At 44.9% G+C, this 23538-nt stretch overlaps 1 protein-coding gene across 12 annotated transcripts in view; it reads right to left on the minus strand.

The window, feature by feature from the left end:
- ANKRD6 (ankyrin repeat domain 6) overlaps nucleotides 1-23538 on the minus strand; it is a 195417-nt gene that overhangs the window by 20077 nt on the left and 151802 nt on the right. For 7 of the 12 annotated variants that reach the window (XM_012444227.3, XM_012444236.3, XM_064360844.1 and 4 more), the window contains exons 3-7: nucleotides 19036-19134; nucleotides 11351-11449; nucleotides 8420-8518; nucleotides 2400-2498; nucleotides 867-965 (exon numbers count right to left, since the gene is read on the minus strand). In XM_012444227.3, the coding sequence (XP_012299650.1) occupies nucleotides 867-965; nucleotides 2400-2498; nucleotides 8420-8518; nucleotides 11351-11449; nucleotides 19036-19134 (495 nt within the window). Of the gene's footprint in view, nucleotides 1-866; nucleotides 966-2399; nucleotides 2499-8419; nucleotides 8519-11350; nucleotides 11450-16640; nucleotides 18269-19035; nucleotides 19135-23538 lie in introns of those variants that run through there. The other 5 variants (XM_064360841.1, XM_012444226.3, XM_064360846.1 and 2 more) reach the window with 5 other exon arrangements.

Below are 23538 nucleotides of genomic sequence, written 5' to 3' on the forward strand. Positions count from 1 at the left end.
AAACAATCCTCCCGCTTCAGCCTCCTGAGTAGCTGGGACTACAGGTATATGCCACTCTGCCTAATTTTTATTTTTTAAATTAATGTATTTACTATTATTATTTTTTTGAGACAGAGCCTCGCTCTATTGCCCAGGCTGTAGTGCAGTGGTGTCATCTCGGCTCACTGCAACCTCTGCCTCCTGGGTTCAGGTGATTCTCCTGCCTCAGCCTCCTTAGTAGCTGGGATTACAGGTGCATGCCACCATGCCCGGCTAATTTTTGTATTTTTTGTAGAGACATGGTTTCACCATGTTGGCCAGGCTGGTCTCAGACTCCTGAGCTCAAAGTGATCCACCCACCTCAGCCTCCCAAAGCACTAGGATTACAGGCATGAGCCACCATGCCCGGCCGCATTTAAAAAAAATTTTTTTTTGTAGAGACAAGGTCTCCCTATGTTGCCCAGGCTGGTCTTGAGCTCCTGGCCTCAAGTGATCCTCCTGCCTTGGCTTCCCAAAGTGCTGGGATGTGAGCCACTGTGCCTGGGCTCCCTTGCTTCTTTACTAAATCACATTCTTCCTTGTGGGTTTTCTTTTTAAAATCATATTTAAAAAACAAAGCCTGCCCCAGGATCTCCAGAAAACGTTCAATATGCAAATGTGGTGATATGCACAGGAATTATAAGGGCACACTTTCTCTAGGAGGCCAGATAAGCCAGGGCCACTAGAACTCAGGGGGACACCCATGCAAAGCCCAGAGCTGGTGGAGTCCCAGATAGGTGAAATGGCAGCACTTCCCAGCAGCCTCTGCTCCTGTTTGCACTAACACACCTGTCCGGTAGCCTTGTGGGAAGGATGCTGGCAGCCATGAAGAGGAAACATGCACTGACCTGGTTCTTTTCATGGACAGAACAGAAAGCACTGAGGAGGAGCCTAATGATGGACAAGTGATTATAGCGCGCAGCAACGTGCAAACAGGTGTCTCCTGCCTGCGAACAGAAATCAAACTCTAAGCACAATCTGAGCAGTTACAAAAAAAATAGAGAAAAGTAGAAAGAAAATATTATTTAAAAGCTGGTAGACTATCATATACTCTTTAGGAAACCATAAGCAGCTCTTTTAACATAGATGCCAAGGCTCGCCGTCCTTTGCTGCTGTGACTGCTGTGTGCAGCCTTGCTTCTTTTCTGCCTGTGTACAACAACCAGTGGTCACAGAATCACTGCTTTCATGTTTATGAAACTAGACATCTGCTCTGCACGAGACCTTCACAAGAGCTGAGGCAGGCTCTGCTTACCCAGTGCTTGAAGAGGATCCAGTGACCCTGGGCTCCCTACGACCCAAAATCTGTAATACACTGACTTAAGACCAACTGCATTGCTTTGGAAATGAGCCCTTCCCAGCACGGATTCCTCATGGATGAAAGGACAGGGCAGTAGGGGGGTTGTCAAATCTTAAGATCACATGTGCCCCCTGAAATTCAAGGAGTATCCTACTTTGGACCTTAATATCCTATATGAAGCTATGTAGTGGGGGAGCTGATAAGGAAGCAGTCACTGGGAGCAAAAAAGGGTATGAAGGAAAACTCAGGGCAGGATCCTCACTAAGCACAGCAGATAGAATCCTGCTCCCAGAAAGACAATAAAGAACTGGAGACAAAAAGCTGCCTGCAGTGTTCTCTTCCCGTTTCCATTCTAACTCTGTCTGGAAAATGTTGGCCACACGGCATACTTTCCTCCCTTGCATTAAGATGGAACCAAGCTCAAAGCTGAGGTTCAGAGCTTAGATGAGTTAGATGAGGTCTACCCCAAACAGGGAAACCTCAGTTGAGGCCACTTTAGAAAAAAAACCTCAGATTTTTTTTTTTTTTTTTTTTTTTTTTTTTTGCCAATGTGGCTAAGGCAGGGGATTTATAAAGGAAATACAGCTTCTTTATGGAGGAAGAAGTGATACCCACGTGACCTTTCTGGTTAGCTCATCCCAAGGGTGCCTCAGTAATCAATAGGACCTGCTCACTGTAGACGCTGGGCGTGGGGTATTAGAGGACCTCTCCCTGTAAATGGCACCATCCCATATATGCTGATAATAGTACAACACTCTATGTGGGTAGAGACTTTCTTAAAACATTAACTGGTTTCCTAGTCTTTCATTGGCCAGACATGTGCTGTAAGAAATGATAAACTAAAGTTGAGGCACGAAGGGAAAAGGATGGGAGAAAAGCAGTATTTCCAAATCTATTGATTCCTCTTCTCGTGTGCCTAAATGACCCCTTAGAAAACTGGCAAAAAAAAAGAACACTTTAGAGATAGTCCCTAAACACTTTTTACGTTTTAATTTCAAGACATTAAGGTTCAAGTATGCTCATGAAGTTATTTTCTGAAGTGACACAAGAAAGAGCATGAGAAGCCGGTTTTGTTCACCCACGTTATTTTTGAGGTCAGCGCGGGACCCGGCCAACAGGAGGACGCGTGTGCTCTGGGAGTGGCTGTTCTGGCAGGCCAGGTGCAGAGCCGTGTTCCCCGCCTTGGAGAGAGGCAGAGAGAGGGAGGACACATTAGCAACATGCTTCCGCACAGACCTGCATGCCTTGCAGAGGGGCAGTACTTACTCCTGGGAAAAGGCAACGCTCACATTCTCTGCCTCCTCAAAGGAAGGGTTGGTTTTGGTGGGGATGCTTCAGAGGCAAGAACATTTAATTTGGAGTCCAAACAGGCAGAAGAGTCCTATTTGTCATAAAACCTTGGTTCCAAGTCCTGGCTCTACCAGTAACTAGCTAAAAGCCAGTCTCTTCAAATGCTCAAATTACTTACCTGGGAAATGGAGCATGACCCCCACATCCTGAGGCTGTGGGGACTGATTCGGTGTCTAGGAAGGCATTTTCTTAACCATACAATGCTGGACACATGCACAGCACTCAATTCCTGTAGATGACATCCTACCTCACATAAGGAATAGCTGTGGTTACGATCCTTGCCAATGGTGGGCTTAAAAAGGTAAAACTAGCCACTTCCTGGACGTGCATGTGAATACAACTGAGATTTAACTTTAAGCCTTTTTCAAGTCACTCATTCTTGTATTTTTCTTGAAACATCAAAATTTTAACTATGGATACCAGGCCCCGCCTTTTAGGCAGTACAGTCACATATGTCACTTAGGACACAGATTGAGACTCTCTTGCTTTTTGGGTCCCTCTTGTTTTTGAGATCCTCAACACACCATGTCACAATGGGTCAGAATAATGTCCATAGCAATACTGCAGGAAAAAGTTGCAGGACATAAACACAACTTTTGAGTCTATGGGAGTAGGGCACATGAGGCTGCTGATAACCCCTAGAAAAGTAACAAGAAAACAAGGCTATGCGATAGGTGACACTTTGTCATCCAAGAGCCTGCCAGCACTCAGGAGGTTAACACAGAAGCTCTGCACTGGTTCTGCTGAGCTTACGTGCTGGGTCAGGCTTGCAGGTGTGTGGGCTCAGAGCTATTACACTGCCTGGCTGATTGCTTCTCCCTCACCTAGTTCACTCCCCTCTGGATCTCACAGTACTGACTGTTGACACTCCAGTATGTTAGATTCCTGATCTTTTAAAAATAGAAATGAGTTTGAAAAAAAAATAGAGGAATACTGGATGCGGCCAGTTTACTTATCCCCCTTCTCTTCACCTTAGCTCCAACCAGCCCAGGTGGACCTTTTGTCTCTACCTCCAAGCACAGGGAGGATTATGGGCCTGAGGTTCTAGCAGGCTCACTGGTTCTCAACCCTTGGATGCACATTGGAATCACCTGGGGAAGCTTTCAACCCATCCCTGTGCACAGCCGCAACCGTTCTAGGGACTCTGATTTACTTGGCCTTGGGGGTGGGTGTCCAGCGTCCCCATTTTAGCACTGAAAGTCCCACATTCTGGGAAACCCCTTAGCCCAGGGTGAACTGGAACAGTACATCACCCCAGGCCTGGTCTTCAGGGTTTTTTTTTTTTTTTTAAAGTTTTGTTTTTTGTTTTTGTTTACAATTCCCCAGGAAGGGTCTAATGTGCAGCCAGGTAGAAAACCACTGCTAGCTTAGTTTCAGCAACAAGGGGTCTGCCCAGGTTTTAAACACTCTACTCTCAAGTTGTCTGCAAGTTATGGGCTTCATGGCAACCATTAAATACATGCTGAATAAATGCGTGAAGTGAAAGAAATCTGACGCCTCTAGAAATATATCATATCAAAGCTTATTTTGCCGCATCAATGATGCGGAAAAGCATTTACGTCAAGAAAATTAAAAACCATAGGTTTAGATACATTGTGGCAGATCCACACAATGGAATACTACTCAGCAATAAAGAGGCGTGATCCATTCCTCCATGTAACAACATGGAGGAATCTCAAAAACATTATGCTGAGTGAAAGAAGCCACACACAGAAGGCCACATACTATATGATTCCATTTATATGACATTCGTGAAAAAGCAAAACAGATCCGTGGTTGGCTGGAGCTGGGAGAGGGTGACTGGGGGCTGCCACCAGAGGGCGCAAAGGAACTTTCTGGGGCAATGGAAGCATTCTATATCTTATAGTGGTGGTGACACAACCGTATACATTTGTCAAAACACACAGAACAGCATGACTTCATACCTATATCTCAAAACCTGACATTAGAAAATGTGGCCTAGGGTAGATATATGTGTAGCAGGCGTTTTTCCCCACCCTGAGTAGTGGGTACTGATTTCCCAAACAGAAGCTGCTATATTTGCTGAATAAGGATCTTTCCAGAGGCTATGCCTGGTGCAGAATGCCCCTCTCTCTGGGATGCATGAGTTTCCTGACCTGTCCTTCTGAAGCCATTTTATCTACACAGAAAGAATTTGTGACCTTCCACGATATTTTTAGGGCCCTCCATGGGATAGAAGGCAGTATGGTGGGACAGACTGACCTGAACTAGTTCATAGCTCTAATTATGTCATCAAGAAATCGTGTATCTTAGTCAAGGACTCTACTGGCTCCCAGCTTAGGCATACTTATCCATTAATTGAGACCGCTTGCCTCTCAGAGTTGGCATTTTAATAATGTGATTACAGGCTGGGCATAGTGGCTCACACCTGCAAACCCAGCACTTTGGGAGGCCGAGGTGAGCAGATCACCTGAGGTTGGGAGTTCAAAAACAGCCTGGCCAACATGGTGAAACCTGGTCTCTACTAAAAATATAAAAATTAGCTGGCGTGATGACAGGTGCCTGTAATCCCAGCTACTTGAGAGGGTAAGGCAGGAGAATCGCTTGAATCTGAGAGGCAAAGGTTGCAGTGAGCCGAGATCGAGCCATTGCACTCTAGCCTGGGTGACAAGAGTGAAACTCCATCTCAAAAAAAAAAAAGTGATTATATACCACCAACTCCTGTTCCAGACCATGTGCACTTTGATGAAATGGGGCAGCCACCCGCCTGCTGAGCAGCAAGCCAGGCACTACCAGCAGTATTACCGCGCATAGCTCGCTGCTCTCCCTCAAGCTTTTGACCCATGAGGGAACCATGAAAAACATGAACTAGGAAATTACAGCACAAAGCTGCATCTGGTGCCAAGGGACAGCTGTGGAAGCAGCCCCATGAGCCTTTGGAGGGAAAGGGCCTGGGGCCAGGTTGGAGGTCTACAAGCAGGAATGAGGAGCAGGCCAGTGAGGGCGCAGAAGGCCCTCTCGGGAAAAGGAGCTGAGAGTAGCTCCAGAGGTGGGCTGGGAGAGCCTTATAGACAGTGTAGGGCAGGAGCTTTACAGGAAGGTTGCTGAGCAGAGGAAGAGCAGGATGAAAGAAGAGACTAGACTTGAGCCCACCGATCTCTTGAGGCTTCTGAAATAATCCAGGGAATGCTTACAAATGAGCATGGAAAGAGGAACAGGTGTGAGACTTGAGGATGTCCTAAGATGTGATGAGGGACTGGAGAGGGGAGACAGATGAAAATGAGGGAGGCATGGCTTGCTTAACTATGCTCTCTAATAAACCAATGAAAAGGCAGTGAAAGCCAGAAGATTTACCAAAGGGCAAAGCCACTGAGGTGGGTTCTCTTGCTCCCACAGAGATTATGTTCACAAAGGCATTTCAGGCTGTCATTTCTATTTCCTGCAGCATGCAAGGTCCAGAGAAGTCCCTTCATTGATGGGATATATTTCTACAGGTTGATTCACCTGACATTGTTATTGAAGATCTTGTATGTAGATGTGTGTGTAGGTGTCATAAGCTAGAGATACTATGGTTTCAGATTTGACTTGGCCATGAAATTGTACTTACTGTGTGTGTGTGTCTGTGTGTGTGTGTCTGTGTGTGTCTGTATTAGAGAGGCTACTTACTACTGCCCATGGTCCCCAGGCTATTGCCATCCAAAATCCCATTCTAGCCCACCTGATTCATTATCCCACCACTATTAGCTGAAGCTACCACCCTGTGATGTGCCAGTGCATTGTGGGAAATTCTGTCCCCTTTAAACCCTTGCTACAGACCCAATCTGGCCATCCAGGGACAGAAAAGATGGCAAGCCCTTTTATGACCCTTCTTACCTCAACTGCAAATATCTCCAGAGTACTGATAATGCTTTTTTATTTTTAAAATAAATCTCTTGGCTGGGTGTGGTGGCTCACGCTTATAATCCCAGCACTTTGAGAGACCGAGATGGGAGGATCATGAAGTCAGGAGTTCCAGATCAGCCTGGACAACATGGTGAAACCCCATCTCTACTAAAAATACAAAAATTAGCCAGGCGTGGTGGCACATGCCTGTAATTCCAGCTACTCTGGAGGCTGAGGCAGGAGAATTGCTTGAACTCATGAAGTGGAGGTTGCAGTGAGCAGAGATCACACCATTGCACTTCAGCCTGGGTGACAGAGTGAGACTCTGTCTCAAAAAAAAAAGTCTCCCAATTATAAAAGAAATAATGGGTTCATTTTGGAAAATTTGGGAAAGGTACAAGAATAAAAATCAATCTTAGCCTCAATTTCCAGAGATAACCACTCTTAATATTCTGATGATATCCTTCTGTGCTTAAATTTTTAAATATACAAATTTATATTAAGCACTGGGACATGTACTATATATGATCTTATATCTCTGTCATGTTCATGTTATTTAACAATGGAAAGCATTACCTTCAAAACTATGATTTTAATATCAATTATATTCCACTGTATGAATGAACCATAATTCTAAGTCTCCCTCTCCATATTTAAAACATATCATTAACTACTGCTGTCATGAATGTCTTTGTGGGTAAAATTTTACTGGTTTTATTGCTTATTTTTTTTCTTTTCCATATTTCATTTTAATAGCAGTTTTCATTACTTTTTTAGGATGGAGTCCCAGAAGGTAGGTACTGAGTAAAAAGGACCCTTTTTTTGAGATGGAGTCTCGCTCTGTCACCCAAGCTGGAAGTATAGTGGCACAATCTCAGCTCACCGCAACCTCTGCCTACTGAGTTCAAGCGATTCTAGTGTCTCAGCTTCCTGAGTAGCTTGGATGACAGGCATGCACCACCACACTCAGTTAATTTTTTTGTATTTTTAGTAGAAACAAGGTTTCACCATGTTGGCCAGACTGATCTCCAACACCTGGTCTCAAGTAATTCACCTGCTTCAGCCTCCTAAAAGTTTGGGATTACAGGCATAAGCCAGCACACCTGGCAAAAAAAAGGACGTCCCCACCTTCCTTCCCCTGCAATAGTCTTGGTCTGTGCCCAGGCTGGAGTGCAGTGGTGCAATCTTGGCACACTGTGACCTCTGCCTCCCAGGTTCAAGTGATTCTCCTGCCTCAGCCTCCCAAGTAGCTGGGACTACAGATAGGCACAAGCCACCATTCCTGGGTAATTTTTGTATTTTTACTAGAGATGGGGTTTCACCATGTTGACCAGGCTAATCTTAAATTCTTGACCTCAGGTGATCTGCCTGCCTAAGCCTCCCAAAGTGCTGGGATTACAGGTCTGAGCCACCATGCCTGTCAAACAGGAACCAATTTTAACACTCCTGATTTGTTTTGCCAAATTGTCTCCCAAAGGTGGCTGTTCGTATCACACTCTCCCAGCAGCATCTGGGTAAGCTTACTTTACTAATTTTGGGTACTAGTATTTTAAAGTTACAAATTTATATTAAGTTCTTTTGCTGATATTTTTTAATGCCAACTCCATTGCTAAATTTTTGAATACAAAGAAACTAAGGGACAATAATTGCATGTAGATTCCCAGCAGCAGTCAGGGACCTCTCACATGAGCAGGGTTTTGGTGCTGTTAGTGGGCCTGCTCCTAACCTGGGACATCAGTCAGCTTCTAGCCTTTTCTGCAAAAGAAACTTCTGGGTCAAATGGACCTTCAGGTTCCTCGTGCCCCTCTGGGTTCCCACTTTTCTTGCTGGAAGAAGGTTCCCACAAGGGGAGAAACCCACAGCCATCCTCACCTGTGAATGAGGCATTCTAGCACCTGCCAGGCCTCACCTTGTTCTTGGCAAGCACGTTGGCTCCTGCTTTAACGAGCAGCTTGGCTGACTGGCTGAAACCGTGCCAGGATGCTTCATGCAAGGCTGTATTCCCATCCTAAGGAAGACACACAGATGGGAAAGGCACATTACCCAAGACTAATTCTTCTCATCATGATCAATACATCACAGTGGATTTTTACAAAACACCAGAAGACCTTTCTCAATTGGACTTTCTCATCTGAGCCACAGACTACAGAAGATGATTTGAGTGGTTAGTTTCTCCATTCTCCCAGAAATGATACATAATAAGAACCATTCTAGATGCACAGAAGACAAATGAACCCAAGACGAGCCATGGATGACTGTTCATAAGGCATTAGGGGTTAAGTCTCTCTAAGAACCCCAGTTGAGAAAGGCTCCAGGCCCCATCCACAGCTTGTTTAACAAAAAGCGACATCAGGATGGCATGCCGTCTTTTCCTTCCCACCTCCACCACCCTTAGAGTCTGCTCTGCTCCTGGCATCAGAGAGAACCCTGCAAAGGTCAGGCAAAGGAAGAGCCCAGCTTTGTAAGATTCAGAGGGCTGACAGATTCCTCCACCACTGTTCATCAAAACTTAATCTCTCCCACCACCTTAGTCCAAAAGCCTCAGGGCCCCCAACAAATAATGAGCAAGGACTGAGGAAACAGTGATTTGGAAATAAAACTAACAAGTATCCTCAATGTGTGGCTTTTATTTTTTGAGAGAGAGTCTCGTTCTCTGTCACCTAGAGTGGAGTGCAGTGGTGCAATCTTGGCTCACTTCAACTTTTGCCTCCGGAGTTCAAACGATTCTCCTGCCTCAGCCTCCCAAGTAGCTGGGATTACAGGCATGCACCACTACACCTGGCTAATTTTTGTATTTTTAGTAGAAACAGGTTTCACCATGTTGCCTAGGCTGGTCTTGAACTCCTGACCTCAAGTGATCCACCCACCTTGGCTTCCCATAGTACTGGGATTACAGGTGTGAGCCACTGCACCTAGCCTAATGTGTGGCTTTTAAATAAAAATCATTTAATGAACATAGCTCATATTTGCTTAGTTTACTATTTTAAACAAAGAACTATCATTAAGTGCAATGAATTGAGTGGGGTGAGAGCAGGAAGGCAAGGGTTACAGGAAGGGTGGAGCCTGGAGAGGGAAGGGTGCCGGGCAACAGCTGGGGCCAGCACAGGTGCATTCTCCAATTACATCCAGGTTCTGGCTTAGGCTTTAACTCAACCACAACCATGCCCCTGGAAACAACTAAAAATAAAGGCCTGGCCAGGTGCGGTGGCTCATGTCTGTAATCCCAGCACTTTGGGAAGCCAAGGCAGGTGGATCACCTGAGGTCTTGAAAAAGTTCAAGACCATCCAGACTAACATGGAGAAACCTTACCTCTACTAAAAATACAAAATTAGCTGGGCGTGATGGCACATGCCTGTAATCCCAGCTACTTGGGAGACTGAGGCTTGGGAGACTGAGGCAGGAGAATCACTTGAACCTGGGAGTCCGAGGTTGCAGTGAGCCAAGATCATGCCATTGCACTCTAGCCTGGGCAAGAAGAGTGAAACTCCATCCCTAAATAAATAAATAAAAAGTAAAGGCCTAACGCAGTTGACATCCACAAAGGGAAGTCTAGGGTCTCAAAGGCCAGAGGATGGGGTGGTTGCTGGGAACTATATTGGCGATATGTGGCTTGGACAGTGGGACTGACTGCAGAAGGAGGAAGCCACAGGAAAGGGGGATGCAGGGGGCAGGGGGCACAGGGTGTGGGGCTTCTGGGTGCTGTCAATGAGCTGCTTCTTGAGCTGGGTGCTCACACAGGTGTGTTCAACTAGTGAAATTCATCAAGCTGCACACTTGTCCACTTTTCTGTAGGTATATTTTAATGAAGTTTTTTAAAAAGTAAAGCAGAGTTCTTCCCAGCATAGCCTCTTTTTTTTTAAAAAAAAGGAAGCAGTGGCTGAATTACACTTAATTGTGAAGTTTTGTGTTTTAAGATTGTTTGAAAATTTAAAAAGATCAGGTTAATAAGTAAGAAGTCTCTCACTCTGTTGTCCAGGCTGGAATGCAGTGATGCAATCATGGCTCACTGGAGCGTCAACCTCCTGAGCTCAACAATCCTCCCATCTCAGCCTCCTGAGTAGCTGGGACTACCGGTGTGTACCACCATGCCTTGCTAATATATTTTTTTTAATTTTCAAATTTTTTGTGGAGGCAGTGGTTTGCTATGTTGACTAAGCTGGTCTTGAAGTCCTGGCCTGAAGCAATCCTCCCACCTTAGCCTCCCAGAGTGCTGGGATTATAGGCGTGAGCCACTGTGCTTGGCCTAATGGAGCTTACTTTTTTTCCTGCAGTATAGTTTGAAGAAATTAACTTGCTCACTTATCTAAGAAAGTAAACAGAAAGTCTGGGGGCACATCCCTTGTCCCCACCCCCACCCCCACCCCTACCCAGGCTTACATACGTCCTTATTTCTAGATTTTTTTCTTTACCATTTAAGATTTATATGGTTGTCACTGGTGCCATGGAATAAGGAAAAACATTAAAAAAAAATACAATTGGCAGCTGGGCGCAGTGGCTCATGCCTGTAATCCCAGCACTTTGGGAGGCCGAGGTAGGAGGAGCGCTTGAGCCCAGAGTTCCAGGTGCAGTGAGCTATGATCATGCCACTGTACTCCAGCCTGGGCAACGGAGTAAGACCCTCTCTCAAAAAAGAAAAGAAAAAAAAAAAAAAACTAAAATTGTCTGGGATACAGCTAGTGTTTCAAAGGAATTTTGGGCTGATTTCATCATGTTAAATCATAAGTGGAAAGACGGGAATGATAATAAGGCAAGGACTCAAAAAGTTTCCAGAGAGGGCTCCTCCCTCAAGCCACTGGCTTCCCTCACCTTGGGGAATAAGTAAGCTCAGTGTCCACTCACCTTGTCTTGTCTGTCCAGGGCACACCCCTCATGGATGAGTGCGGAGATGATCTCCGTGTTCCCCACCACGGTGGCCCGGTGCAAGGCAGTCTGGTCCCCCTGCAAAGTGACACGAAGGCAGGAACAGCAGTCAGCTCCCCTGCACCCCCTTGCACTACTCACTTGACACCTGGACACAAGAACCCCTCGTGTCCCCATATAGAGCAGAGTGATTATTTGCAGAAGGGCTTGGTTATCACAGGCAAGGCAGGCTTTGTGGTCTTGTTAGTAGACAACGCATGCTGGCAGAGCAATTTTGTTCACAAACTAAGAGAGAGACATTAAGCCAACACCAAGAATAGCCCTTGGCCACAGAGCTGACCTCAAAATGAGGGTCAGGCTCTCACCTTCCATCCAGGACACTTGATTGTCACAGGTGTGAAGAGTGGGTGTGGGGGCAGGTGTGTGCTATGCAATTAAAGCAGCAATGCCTGGAATCTCTACTGCCTGCCAAGTTCCCAGCTTGCAGGGGAACCACTGTCCAGCTCTGTCAGTTAGCAGCACTCATGATTTGATGCCAGGCATGTCATTTGTTCATTGACTTGTACTAGTCAAGAGCAATGCAAGGGTTTGCCCTATTTCATCTGAGGACTCCAGGGACTGCAGCTATCACTGCATATTTCTAAGAATCCTCTTCAGAGATTTCATGACAACATCCTCACTGATTTATGCTGCATTCTGAACGCTTTTCTCTGTGATTGGATTCCTGGGATTGCCAGCCATTTTTCTCCTTTAGGCGCCAAAGGGAGCTTGACTCTTCCTAATTGCAGTTGAGTGAAGGATGAAACACTCCCAGAGGTAAGCAGGTCAAGACTGTAACAGGAGAGTTCTGAAGTCTCTAAGTACCCTTTATCTCTGACAGGTCCTCAGGAAGCTAAGCTGAGGCAAATCAAGCTGAGCCTGTGTTCCAGGCTTCAAAGGGAGGAGGGGTGGGCAGTATGGAAATGCTCTAGTGGAAAAAGTAATGAGCATGAGACAAGGGGTCAGGAGGCCGGGGTTGTGCACAGCTTGCTAGAAGCCTGTTGCCCCGCTGGACCTCAGGTGTGTCACCTATAAAAGGAGGGGGTGGATGATCCTCAGGGTCTCTGAGTTGCCTTCTTGAATTTTGTGATTTGGTTGGTCAGAGTCTTGTAAAGTTTCCTGGCAGAGCACCAGAGGGGCAAAGGAAACACTCTGGGGTGTCCCTGGTCCTTGGCCCAGGAGGGGGCAGAGGCCATCGCAAGATAAAACGATTTTTTAAAAGAAGGATGCACTGCTACCTATAAACAACCTTAATGAAATACTGATTCTACTTACCAAACTCCCCTGATCTATAACAAACAACAATGCACATTAAAAGCATGTCATCTGAAACAAAGTTCTAAAGATGGATGGTGATGGTTGCACAACACTGTGAGTGTACTTAATGCCACTGAACCGTATAGGTAAATATGTTCAGATGCCAAATTTAATGCTATGTATGTTTTATTACAATAAAAAACCAATCCTAGTTAAAACTCAAAATTGCTTTCTTAAAATTAAAAGAGTCCCTTTAAAACTCCATGAGAGGATTTTTTCTCATTTTTCTTCTTATAATTTTTAATATTTTCCAGCTTTTTATATTTGACACGGATAACTTTTAGCATCCGGAAAAACTGTTACTTATTGGAAGTCTGAGCAGAAACAATACTCCAGTAATGGGACTGTCCCTGTCACAGACTCTTTTCTCACTGTTCATTCATGGAAAGTAAAGAATTTCTGCAGTAAGAAGGTCAGGACACTGAGGACAGGTCACTGTCCTCAACACTGCCACCACTGACCCTCCCTTCAGCATCCTAAACTATTATTCCCGTAGGCTCAGGCTGGTTTTCTTCCCAGACCTCTTATTCAAAGATAACCCTTGCTGTGGTTAAAAGAAGAATGTGGCTGCTGTGTCAGTGGCTGCAGGAGGTGGACTGTGCCATTGCACTGTCTACCTCACACCTCTTAGAAAGTAGTTCTAGACAAGGAAACTAGTAATCATATGAGATACCGCCCAGGTTTCAACTTTTTGTTTTTGTTTTGAGACGGAGTCTCGCTCTGTCGCCCAGGCTGTTGTGCACCATCTTGGCTCACTGAAACCTCCACCTCCCAAGTTCAAGTGATTCTTCTGCCTCAGCCTCCAGAGTAGCTGGGATTACAGGCATCTGCCACCACGCCTGGCTAATTTTTTTTTTTTTTTTGTATTTTTAGTAGAGACAGAATTTCACCATGTTGGCCAGGCTGGTCTTGAACTCTTGGCCTCAAGTGATCCACCCGCCTCAGCCTCCCTAAGTGTTGGGATTATAGGCACGAGCCACCATGCCCAGACCCAAGTCTCAACTTTTTAAAATTTCCATAAGATTTCCAAGACTTCCCATTTCTCTAGCAGAATGCTGATGGAGTTTCCCAAAATAGGCCTCTGGTGCAATTAATGATTACTGATCTGCTAACAAACAGTGCCCTTCTTAGCAAGAACCATGTAATTGCAGCTCACGCTTTCAGGGTATTACTGACTTGGTTAGATTTCCACTCATTACAGGCTTTTTAATATAACCACAAACTGCCTACACTCTAGCGCTCTCTGGACCAACAAAAACAACCTTTTTCCAGGATAAAACCTATCACTCTGTATTATTCATAAAGTGTGAGCAATAAGCCCTGAGCATACGGGGTGAGTTAGCCACACTTGCTGTACAAATTATTTCATGGAGGGCCTTCACTGGATGATAGGGCTTAGTCTAACATAAGCCTTGGTTTAGGTCAAATGTTTTTTATCATGTTTCACAAGCTGCCCTCTAAATTATGAGTTGAGGCATCTTTGGAGCCAGAATGGCACGTTATTTATTACTTGCTTTCATCATCAATCTACTGTATTTGCTTCCTTTGAGACAACTTTCCTTTGTGAAACTCTAGCTCAATGCAAGCAGCTAAATCTAACTTTCAGTTCAGACCTTAGGTGGAAATTTCTAGAGTAGCAAGATTCGGGTGATCTAATGACTTGTGTGAGGTTGCAGCAAGAACACAAATTGTCCTAAGCTGCTGGCACAGGTTTCTCCTGCACACCCCTTCCTCTGGGGGACCTTGTGGCTGTCCTACCTGTCTCCAGCCCACAGCACCCCCTCCAGCCGTCCTCTCAGACAGAGACCTCACTGAGACCCGGGTCAGATAAACAATGCTGTCACGCCAGGCTCGGCCTCTGCCTACAGAAAGTGGCTGTTCTTAGCTGTGCTTACACTAGCTGGAATGGTTCTGGAGGACTGATCAATATGCTTTCTTTGGCTTTGAAAAACCCACCCTTCTCAAGTCACCAAGATGAGAATTAAAGGCTCTGAGGGACACAAAGCATAAACAAAGGCTGCCTCAGGTTATCATCTCAGATCTATTCTTCCTTAGAATAAAACACAAACAATTTAGCACCCCTCGGTTGAAGCAGGGTCAGTTACCTACAAATGGACTCTTTCCTCTTGTAAGATTAAAATTTACTGTGGAAACATTTCCTCCTTGCAATGACACAGAGAAGAACAAGATGTACCCTCAATACATACAAGTGGCTACTTTGACATAATTCTTTTTTTTTTTTTTTTTTTTTTTTTGAGACAGATTCTCGCTCTGTCACCAGGCTGGAGTACAGTGGCAAAATCTTGGCTCACTGCAATCTCCACCCCCCCGGTTCAAGGGATTCTCTTGTCTCAGCCTCCCAAGTAGCTGGCACTACTGGCGCATGCCACTATGCCCAGCTAAGTTTCATATTTTTAGTAGAGACGAGGTTTCACCAAGTTGGTCAGGATGGTGTCAATCTCTTTACCTTGTGATCCGCCCGCCTCGTCCTCCCAAAGTGCTGGGATTACAGGTGTGAGCCACCATGCCTGGCCCTGACATGATTCTTACTTGTATATGATCTAAGTCAATCATGAAATTCTGAAATGCGAGGAAAAGGCAGAGAACTCTCAACAGCATTTACTCAATTATCTACTCAGTGAACGTTCATTCATTCATTTTGAGACAGGGTCTCACTCTGTCACTTACGCTAGAGTGCAGCGGCATGATCTCAGCTCACTGCAACCTCCACCTCCCAGGCTCAATCAATCTTCCCACTTCAGCCTCCTGAGTAGCTGGGACCACAGGCATTTGCCACCATGCCCAGCTAATTTTTAAAATTTTTTGTAGAGATGGAGTTTCGCCATATTGCCCAGGCTGGTCTCCAACTCCTGGGTTCAAAGGATCCTTCCTCTGTAGCCACCCAAAGCGCTGGGATTATAGGCGTGAGCCACCACACCCAGCCTGAATATTTATTGACTGACTGCTATGTGCCAGTCTAATTCCCTCATTTTATTGATTTTTTTTTTTTTTTTGAGACGGAGTTTCGCTCTTGTTACCCAGGCTGGAGTGCAATGGCACGATCTCGGCTCACCGCAACCTCTGCCTCCTCGGTTCAGGCAATTTTCTTGCCTCAGCCTCCTGAGTAGCTGGGATTACAGGCACGTGCCACCATGCCCAGCTAACTTTTTGTATTTTTAGTAGAGACGGTGTTTCACCATGTTGACCAGGATGGTCTCGATCTCTTGACCTCGTGATCCACCCGCCTCGATTTTATTGATTTTTATCTCATTTTATTGATGTCTAATTCTCTCGTTTTATTGGTAAGCCTAGAACTCAGGGTAGCACGCTTGGACCAGAAATCAAATTGTCAAGGCTCTTTGCACTCACTCCAAGCTGTCTTCAACTTGGAAGTCATTAACCTTAAGACGGGCCTCAGAAAAGATCAGACGCATCTGTGGGGTTGGGGCTGCCTCTTTCATAAAGTATAGCCACTGTAGCTGCCCAAGAAGTATTTGTTGAATGATTAACTACAAGAAGCAGAAGGAAAAATGCCGTGGCTGGAAACTTGAAGAGGCTGCCACCTTGCAGTTTGGCACTATGATTTGGAACACGTTGACCCATTTGCAAAGTACATGAACTGCCAGCTCTCAGTTCTTCAGAGACAGTGTTTCTCACTTTGAGATTTTAAGAGCTTTGATGTCTATAAGGTCTAAATCTTTGTTTTGAAATACTGTTATTTTTCTTTCCTACATGGTGAAAAAGAGTGAGCGTAGTGTTGGCAGATTCCAAGGCCACGCTCATGGAAGAAATTCCAGTCATGCAAGCGTGCAGCGTTCCCGCCCCTCTTCAGGAGGAATCACACCCATGTGGCACAGGCAGACATACTGTAAGGAAGCTCAAGACAGGATAGTGTGCAAAGCAAGTTGCTGACCTCTTTTTCTCTCTCTGATCTTCTAGGGTCCTTCCTAACCTTCCCTCTGTGGTTTTTCTTATTTTTATCTTCTTTCATGGCTTTCATTGTGGCCACAGGATCCTGGACTATTTCTGAGGTGGGGGCTATGTGACTGCTCACTGACCAATCAGAGATGGCATTAGCACTCCAATGAGAGTTGACAGGATTGGCGGGAAGCAAGGGAGAATTTGCTCCTGGAGTTGCATAATCTAAAGAACTGGTTTCCACAGGTTGAAATTCATAATAATCCCACTCCAAGCCACTGGAGGTCATTCTTCAACTAATTCTCAGTTCTTACCATGCCATAAATCAGTATCTGTAGAATATGAAATTAGGAGTAAATTCTTCATAACACTAACATTCTCTGTTTCTACCCACCATCCAAGACAGGTAACTTCTGATATTGATTTTTTCTAATAACTGATCTTCTAGATTCTTTAAAGGACACAATTTCTTCCTTGATTTCTTGCATGTATTTCAAGGCTGGTCATCAACAGCATGTTAAATACACAGAGAACAGGAATGGATCATATGCTGGCAAATGCGTTTTTTCAGAACTAGTGAAGGTCAATTCTACCTTCTCCACTCCCAACTACTTCTTGTTGTTGTGTGTGTTTTTTTTTAATCTGGGAGAAGCAATATATGCATTATCTGTCTAGGACAAGGAAAAGATGCAAGAAAATAACTTCAATAAATAAAAGGAGGTCTTTCTGTCTAAAAGTAGAGCTGGCTTTTCTTCTGCTGACACGTCTCACTTTGGCTACCTAAAATAATTCTTGCCTGTTCCACGTCCTACCTTGCCTGGTATAAACAGTTCTAGCAAATTAGCAAGGCTTTTGCTGCATGAGAACACAGTGATACTTAGAGCCCAGGATGTGAGGCAGGGGTATCAAGTTGGAATGGGTTAGCACGCCCGGCATTTTGGCATTGCCACTGTGGCAAGCAAAGCCTTTAATTATACGAAGAGAAGACCAGATGCATCCCAACATGTTTGCACCAGTAACTCAATGTCCCACCTTTTCTGTGGTCAAAATCTTTTCTCTCTCCTTGTATTTTTGCTCCTGTCATCTAAGGATATGATATAGTTGAGAATGTTATGATGGTCACAGTGCAGGAAAATAAAGTATTATGACCCAAGGTGGAAATCAACAGCTTAAAGCTAAATCAGCATTTTTTGAAAGTAACGTCCTTGATGACCCAGCAGTTTCCAGATATAACCAGAGATTTATGAAAGACACTGGATGGCCTTCTGCCCATGCATAAAACAGTCATATTTAGTTATTTCTTTGCAAATACTGTCCTTCTCACTGTGTGTTTGCCAAGTTTTATGACATTATACACAGACCCAAAGAAGATTAGAAGCACTTTGGTAAACCACACTCTAGCAGATCTGAAGGTCTGAAATTTGAATCACACTCTATAACTACACTTATTAAAGTGAATTTGGAAGAGGTTATAAGTGCAAACACTCTAAGATTCTGTGTTCCCCATAAAAGTTCTTATTTATTAGAGTTCTACTACACAAATTAGTGTTGCAATCATTTCTAAAAATAGTTTTCAATTATACTATCAAAGGACCTTTTCCTAATAGTTGTTGGAGGACAATTTATATGGTCCTTTCTTAGAGAATTTACCTTTCCAAAGACCCAATAGGGCAGCCCACTGTACTGCATGACTCCACCCCAGCCACTACTAACTCACTCAGGATTGGCCACTTGATGCCAGAGGAGCCAATCAGAGTCCATCTCTAGATAATCCAAATGCATAGACTCAGAGCTGAGTTGGTTGGTGGACATGTCTCAATAATAGCATAGTACCAGAGTGAACTGTTTCTGGAGGCCTCCTTTTTCTTAGATTCTATGATATTTGTGTCTTCCCCCTACTCCCCAACTTGAATAGCTCCTTTTCCATGTCATAGTCACTGACAGAGACATTAAGATAAGAAAAAAATTAAGTTTTTGACCCCCATTTTTCTCCAATGATAAATTTGGTCACTGACACACATTTCCAGTGGGTCTTGCCCATACTGATGTGCATGTGTGTGTCCCTTTATGCTGAGACCGGACACAGGCAAAAATGCCCTTTGAGGCATTTTGTATAATAGACAGGAAGTGATCACTTGAATAATAGACAGGAAGTGAACCATGATGGAAGAACCACCCCATACTCCCAAACTCTAACTTGCTACTGAGAATGGGCCTCAGAGCAGGTCTTCAAGAGGAAGTTCTTGCTGCCCTAGAGACCAAGATGTAGCTAAAATGTGCTGGGAGGGCATCTACTACCCTCCCATCTCATAGCTTACACTTTGTGGATTTCTAGCCAGACAAGCTTCACTGCCAACTCAGCCCCTGATAGAATGATGGCTTCTACTCACATCATCCTGGACATCGAGGTCACAGCCAGCCTTCAGCAAGATCTGGACCACAGGAAGATGGCCCTTATTGGCAGCAAGATGCAGGGGAGTCCGGCCATGCTGTGAATGTAAAACAAACAATGATTTCAGAACAAGTCATCAAAACCACTCCCTTGGGAGACAGAGGCCCTAGAGCAAGGTTTGTACAGGGGCTTTTGGATGATCACTCCCTCCTGCCCCTTTATATTGGCAGGAGATTCTTATGGGTTAACCAGAATTCAAGTTTGTCTCAGTTAATCTTGGCTATTGTCATTGTAATCAATGAACAAGATATACTCAAAATGTGAAGACTTCCTTTAGTGCATTATTTCTACTCTCCACTCATCAGACTATCAAGTAGCAAAATGAGCAGTTTTGTACCTTCTCTTAATTTCTCACTGGTGCTAATAGTGAGGAATGATGAAGTGGCCATGATGAATCTGGGCAAGAGGTGGGAGAATAGCAAAAGGAGGCCTCCAGAAAGAGTTCACTCTGGCACTATGCTATTATTGAGACATGGCCACCAACCAACACAGCTCTGAGTCTATTCATTCGGATTGAGATGGACTCTGATTGGCTCCTCCTCCATCAGCCCCAGGAGTCCAGTTAGTAGTATCTGAAAATTAAAACTGTTGATTGAACTGATTAGGAAAGGTTCTTCTTCTTCTTTTTTTTTTTTTTGAGACAGGGTCTCACTCTCTGCCAGACTAAAGTGCAGTGGCATGATCTTGGCTCACTGGAACCTCTGCCTCCCAGGCTCAAGGGATTCTCCTGCCTCAGCATCCTGAGAAGCTGGGATTACAGGCACCCCCCTGACTGTCACCTAGCTAATTTTTATATTTTGAGTAGAGACAGGGTTTCACCATGTTGGCCAGGCTGGTCTTGAACTCCCAACCTCAAATGATCCACCCGGCTTGGTCTCCCAAAGTGCTTGGATTGCAGGCGTGAGCCACCGTGCCTGGCTGGTTCTTCCACTTTTTAAAAACAAATTCTAGGCTGGGTGTGGTGGCTCACACCTATAATCCCAGCATTTTGAGAGGCTGAATTGGGAGGATCACTTGAAGCCAAGAGTTTGAGACCGACCAGCCTCAGCAACACAGTGAGACCTGATTTCTACTTAAAAAAAAAAAAAAAATTCTTTTCTAAAAAAAATTAGCTGGGCATAGTGGCATGTGCCTGTAGTCCCAGCTACCTAGGAGACTGAGGTGGGAGGATCACTTGAGCCCAGGAGGTCAAGGCTGCAGTGAACTGTGATTATACCACTGCACTCCAGCCTGGGCAACACAGCAAGACCCTGCCTTAAAAAAACAAACAAAAACACTAAATTAAAATTATGAAGTATTTCAACCACTAAAAAATCTAAGTAATATTTTAACATTCACACACCTACCAACCATTTCAAGAAAACAGATAAATCATTGATATTTTTTTGTGAACAACTCCTAGGTCTCATTTCTCTTCCATCCCCAGAGGTAACCCACTCTCTCGAATTTGGTATTCATCATCCCTTTGCTTTTCACTATATTTTACTAACATGTTTGTAGCCAAGGACAATATATATAAACATTGTGTTGCTTGTTTCAAACCCTACATAAATAGCTTTTTTTTTCCTTTGAGACAGGGTCTCACTCTGCTGCCCAGGATGGAGTGCAGTGGCATGATCATGGCTCACTGCAGCTTCAACCTCTTGGCTCAAGTGATCCTCCCACCTCAGTCTCCTGAGTAGCTGGGACCACAGGCATGTGCCACCATGCCTGGCCAATTTTTTCTATTTTTTGTAGAGATGGGCTTTTGTCATGTTGCTTAGGCTGGTCTTGAACTCCTGGGCTCAAGTGATCCACCTGCCTCAGCCTCCCAAAGTGCTGGGATTGCAGGTGTGAGCCACTGCGCCTGGCCTAACAGTTTTCAACTATACAATAAACTTGGCATTTTTTTGTCTAACTTTATATTTTTGAGATATTTTTTCATGTTGTTCATGTGGTTTTGATTCACTTATTATTTACTCATCCTCCTCCTGATGGGCACCTAGACTATTGCCAGGAGGTTGCAGAACACATTAGTGTGTTCCCCTCCTTCTGCACCTGAGTAGGCTTCTTAGCCCTGCTGCTGGGTCACAGAGAAGACCATTCCCTTCAACTGCCCTAAGCATGTTGGCTTCCAAGGTGCCACATCAAGGGTGACAGCCAGAAGAAATAACACTTTTTGATGTAAATCAACTTCTATCCAGAGAACTGCCCTGCCAAACTCCTAATTCTCCAAATTCTCCAAATTGTGAAGCAAACATGTTTCCTTTGCTTTCTCCTACAGGTTTCACTGTGAAGAAACATTCAAATATCATTGAACCATGGCCCTACCCATGCTAAGATCTTCCCAAAGGCCTTTATTGATACTCTAGCAGGATAAACATTTATGATTTCAAGAAAGCACCAGTTTGCCATGGGTAATGAGCCATGGAGGAAAACAGGGATAACAGACAATAAAGGATCTTAATTTCTCCCCATGAAATGCAATCAAAGCACTAAAATGATTCTGGGAAACGGTCAGAGCTTACTTTAATCACTTCCAAAAAAAGTGGGCTATAAAAAGCCTTTAGAAAAAGATAGTGTCTGAGATGAAGAGTGATCTTTCTCTGATGGTGACTGTGCTCAGTCATGTGCTCCCTAACCTCGATTCTTCCAATGAAATGTCCATAGCTGATGAGATAAGAGTGGCATGACCAGGCTCCAATGGCTGGGCCCGGTCTCCAGCTCCATCTGTCACCACGTATTCTTGTCAAGGACTTCTTAACATTGAGTAAGTGCCATTCACAAAGTTTCCTAAGACATTCTGAAACAGGGGAGTTTATCACATGTGAGGAGAGAGGTGTGTGCTATGAGGGAGGTGACATCACAAGTGCTTCTGGGCAGCTGGAAACTATAGACCAGCATGGAGGGAAGCTGTTGGGGAGTCTGGAAAGGGGCCAACAGACCCAGAAGCACTTTAAAAAAAACTGAGATGGAGTCTCGCTCGGTCACCCAGGCTGAAGTGAACCTCTGCCTCCCGGGTTCAAGCTATCCTCTCGCCTCAGCCTCCCAAGTAACTGGGATTACAGGTGCCCGCCACCAGGCCCAGCTAATTTTTGTATTTTTAGTAGAGATGGGTTTCACAATGTTGGCCAGGCTGGTCTCAAACTCCTGACCTCAAGTGATCTTCCTGCGTCAGCCTCCCAAAGTGCTGGGATTACAGGTGTGAGTCACACGCCTGTATTGTGTTTCAAGAGATCCTCCTGCTGTACTTGGGATCCCAGATGCCCGAGTACCTCCTGGTACTCTGACCATGGACTTCCCAGAACTATGAAGAGCAAACATCTGTTGTTTAAATTACCCATGTTACCTTGTTAGAGAAGCCCAAATGGACTAAGATGGGTTCAAACAAGATCATTTCTGGGAGGGCACTTTATAAACTATAAATTACAAACAGGATGGGCCTGGATTGGAGGCACCTTTCTAATCCAAAGTCAGCAAAGAACCACCCATGGAGACATGAAAAGCCAGAAGCATCAGCGCCTAGTTTGAATCCCAGCTCTGAGTAATAACACCTGTGTCATTTGGTGCTTAATCCCCTAAACTAAGCCTGCTTTCTCTTTTGTAAAATAGGAATAACCTCCACTGCCCACTCCATAGGCTTGAAATAAGGACAGGAGGTAACATCCACCATCTAGCATGGGTTTCCCTTCCCTCCAGCTGTCCTTAGCCCCCACCCCAGAGGACACCCCAACTGTCCCCTCTCCTCTTCGACACTTTACACCTTTGCCTTTGCAGAGACCAGTAGGATATTTCCAATGTCAAATGGATCTGAGTGAAGAGCTGGATCTCTTCCAACCAAAAGAGCTATGGCTGGAGAGTCCAGGTTTCCACCAGCCAGTCCTGACCCACTTGTCCACTTCCATTTTTGAAATGTAAACTGTGGTTCCCAGTCTCTGTGTCTCTTTTTGGAAGGCATTCTTCAAGAACACCGTTCTCCAAACTATGACTTCTCTGATGCTCCAGCAATACTCCTGACCTCCCACAGCACTCAGGCTCCCTGTCAGGAAACTGCAGGTTCTAGGATGGCTCTGCCCCTCTGAGGAGGTGTGACATCCTGGGAGCTTCAGGAGTTGAACAACAACAGTGGCACAGGGGCTTTCTGAGGAGGGTCTGTGTTCCCTGCACATGTGTGACTCCTTTTCTGGCATCTGGTAAAAGTACTGCAATATCAAAGGCAGTAGTTGGTTTCCTATAAAAGCTGAAGCTGTCTCCTCTGTCCCTGGTGCTTTCCTAGTACGAGACCCACCCTCTTAAACACACACCACCTGCCAAAGGAGAAAAGCAAGAAAGCAGCAGACATGCACTTGATTTTCCAGAACATTCTGTAGTAAATAGCAATCAAAATAGAGCCCCTTGGAGAAGAGGCTGCCCCTATCCAGCACATAGGAATGCTCCCAGGCATATCCGACTAATGGGAAAG

This window comes from Aotus nancymaae, unplaced genomic scaffold, assembly GCF_030222135.1.
Source record: "Aotus nancymaae isolate 86718 unplaced genomic scaffold, 86718_ANA_hifiasm-v0.15.2.pri h1tg000040l, whole genome shotgun sequence".
NCBI classification, from domain to species: domain Eukaryota; kingdom Metazoa; phylum Chordata; class Mammalia; order Primates; family Aotidae; genus Aotus; species Aotus nancymaae.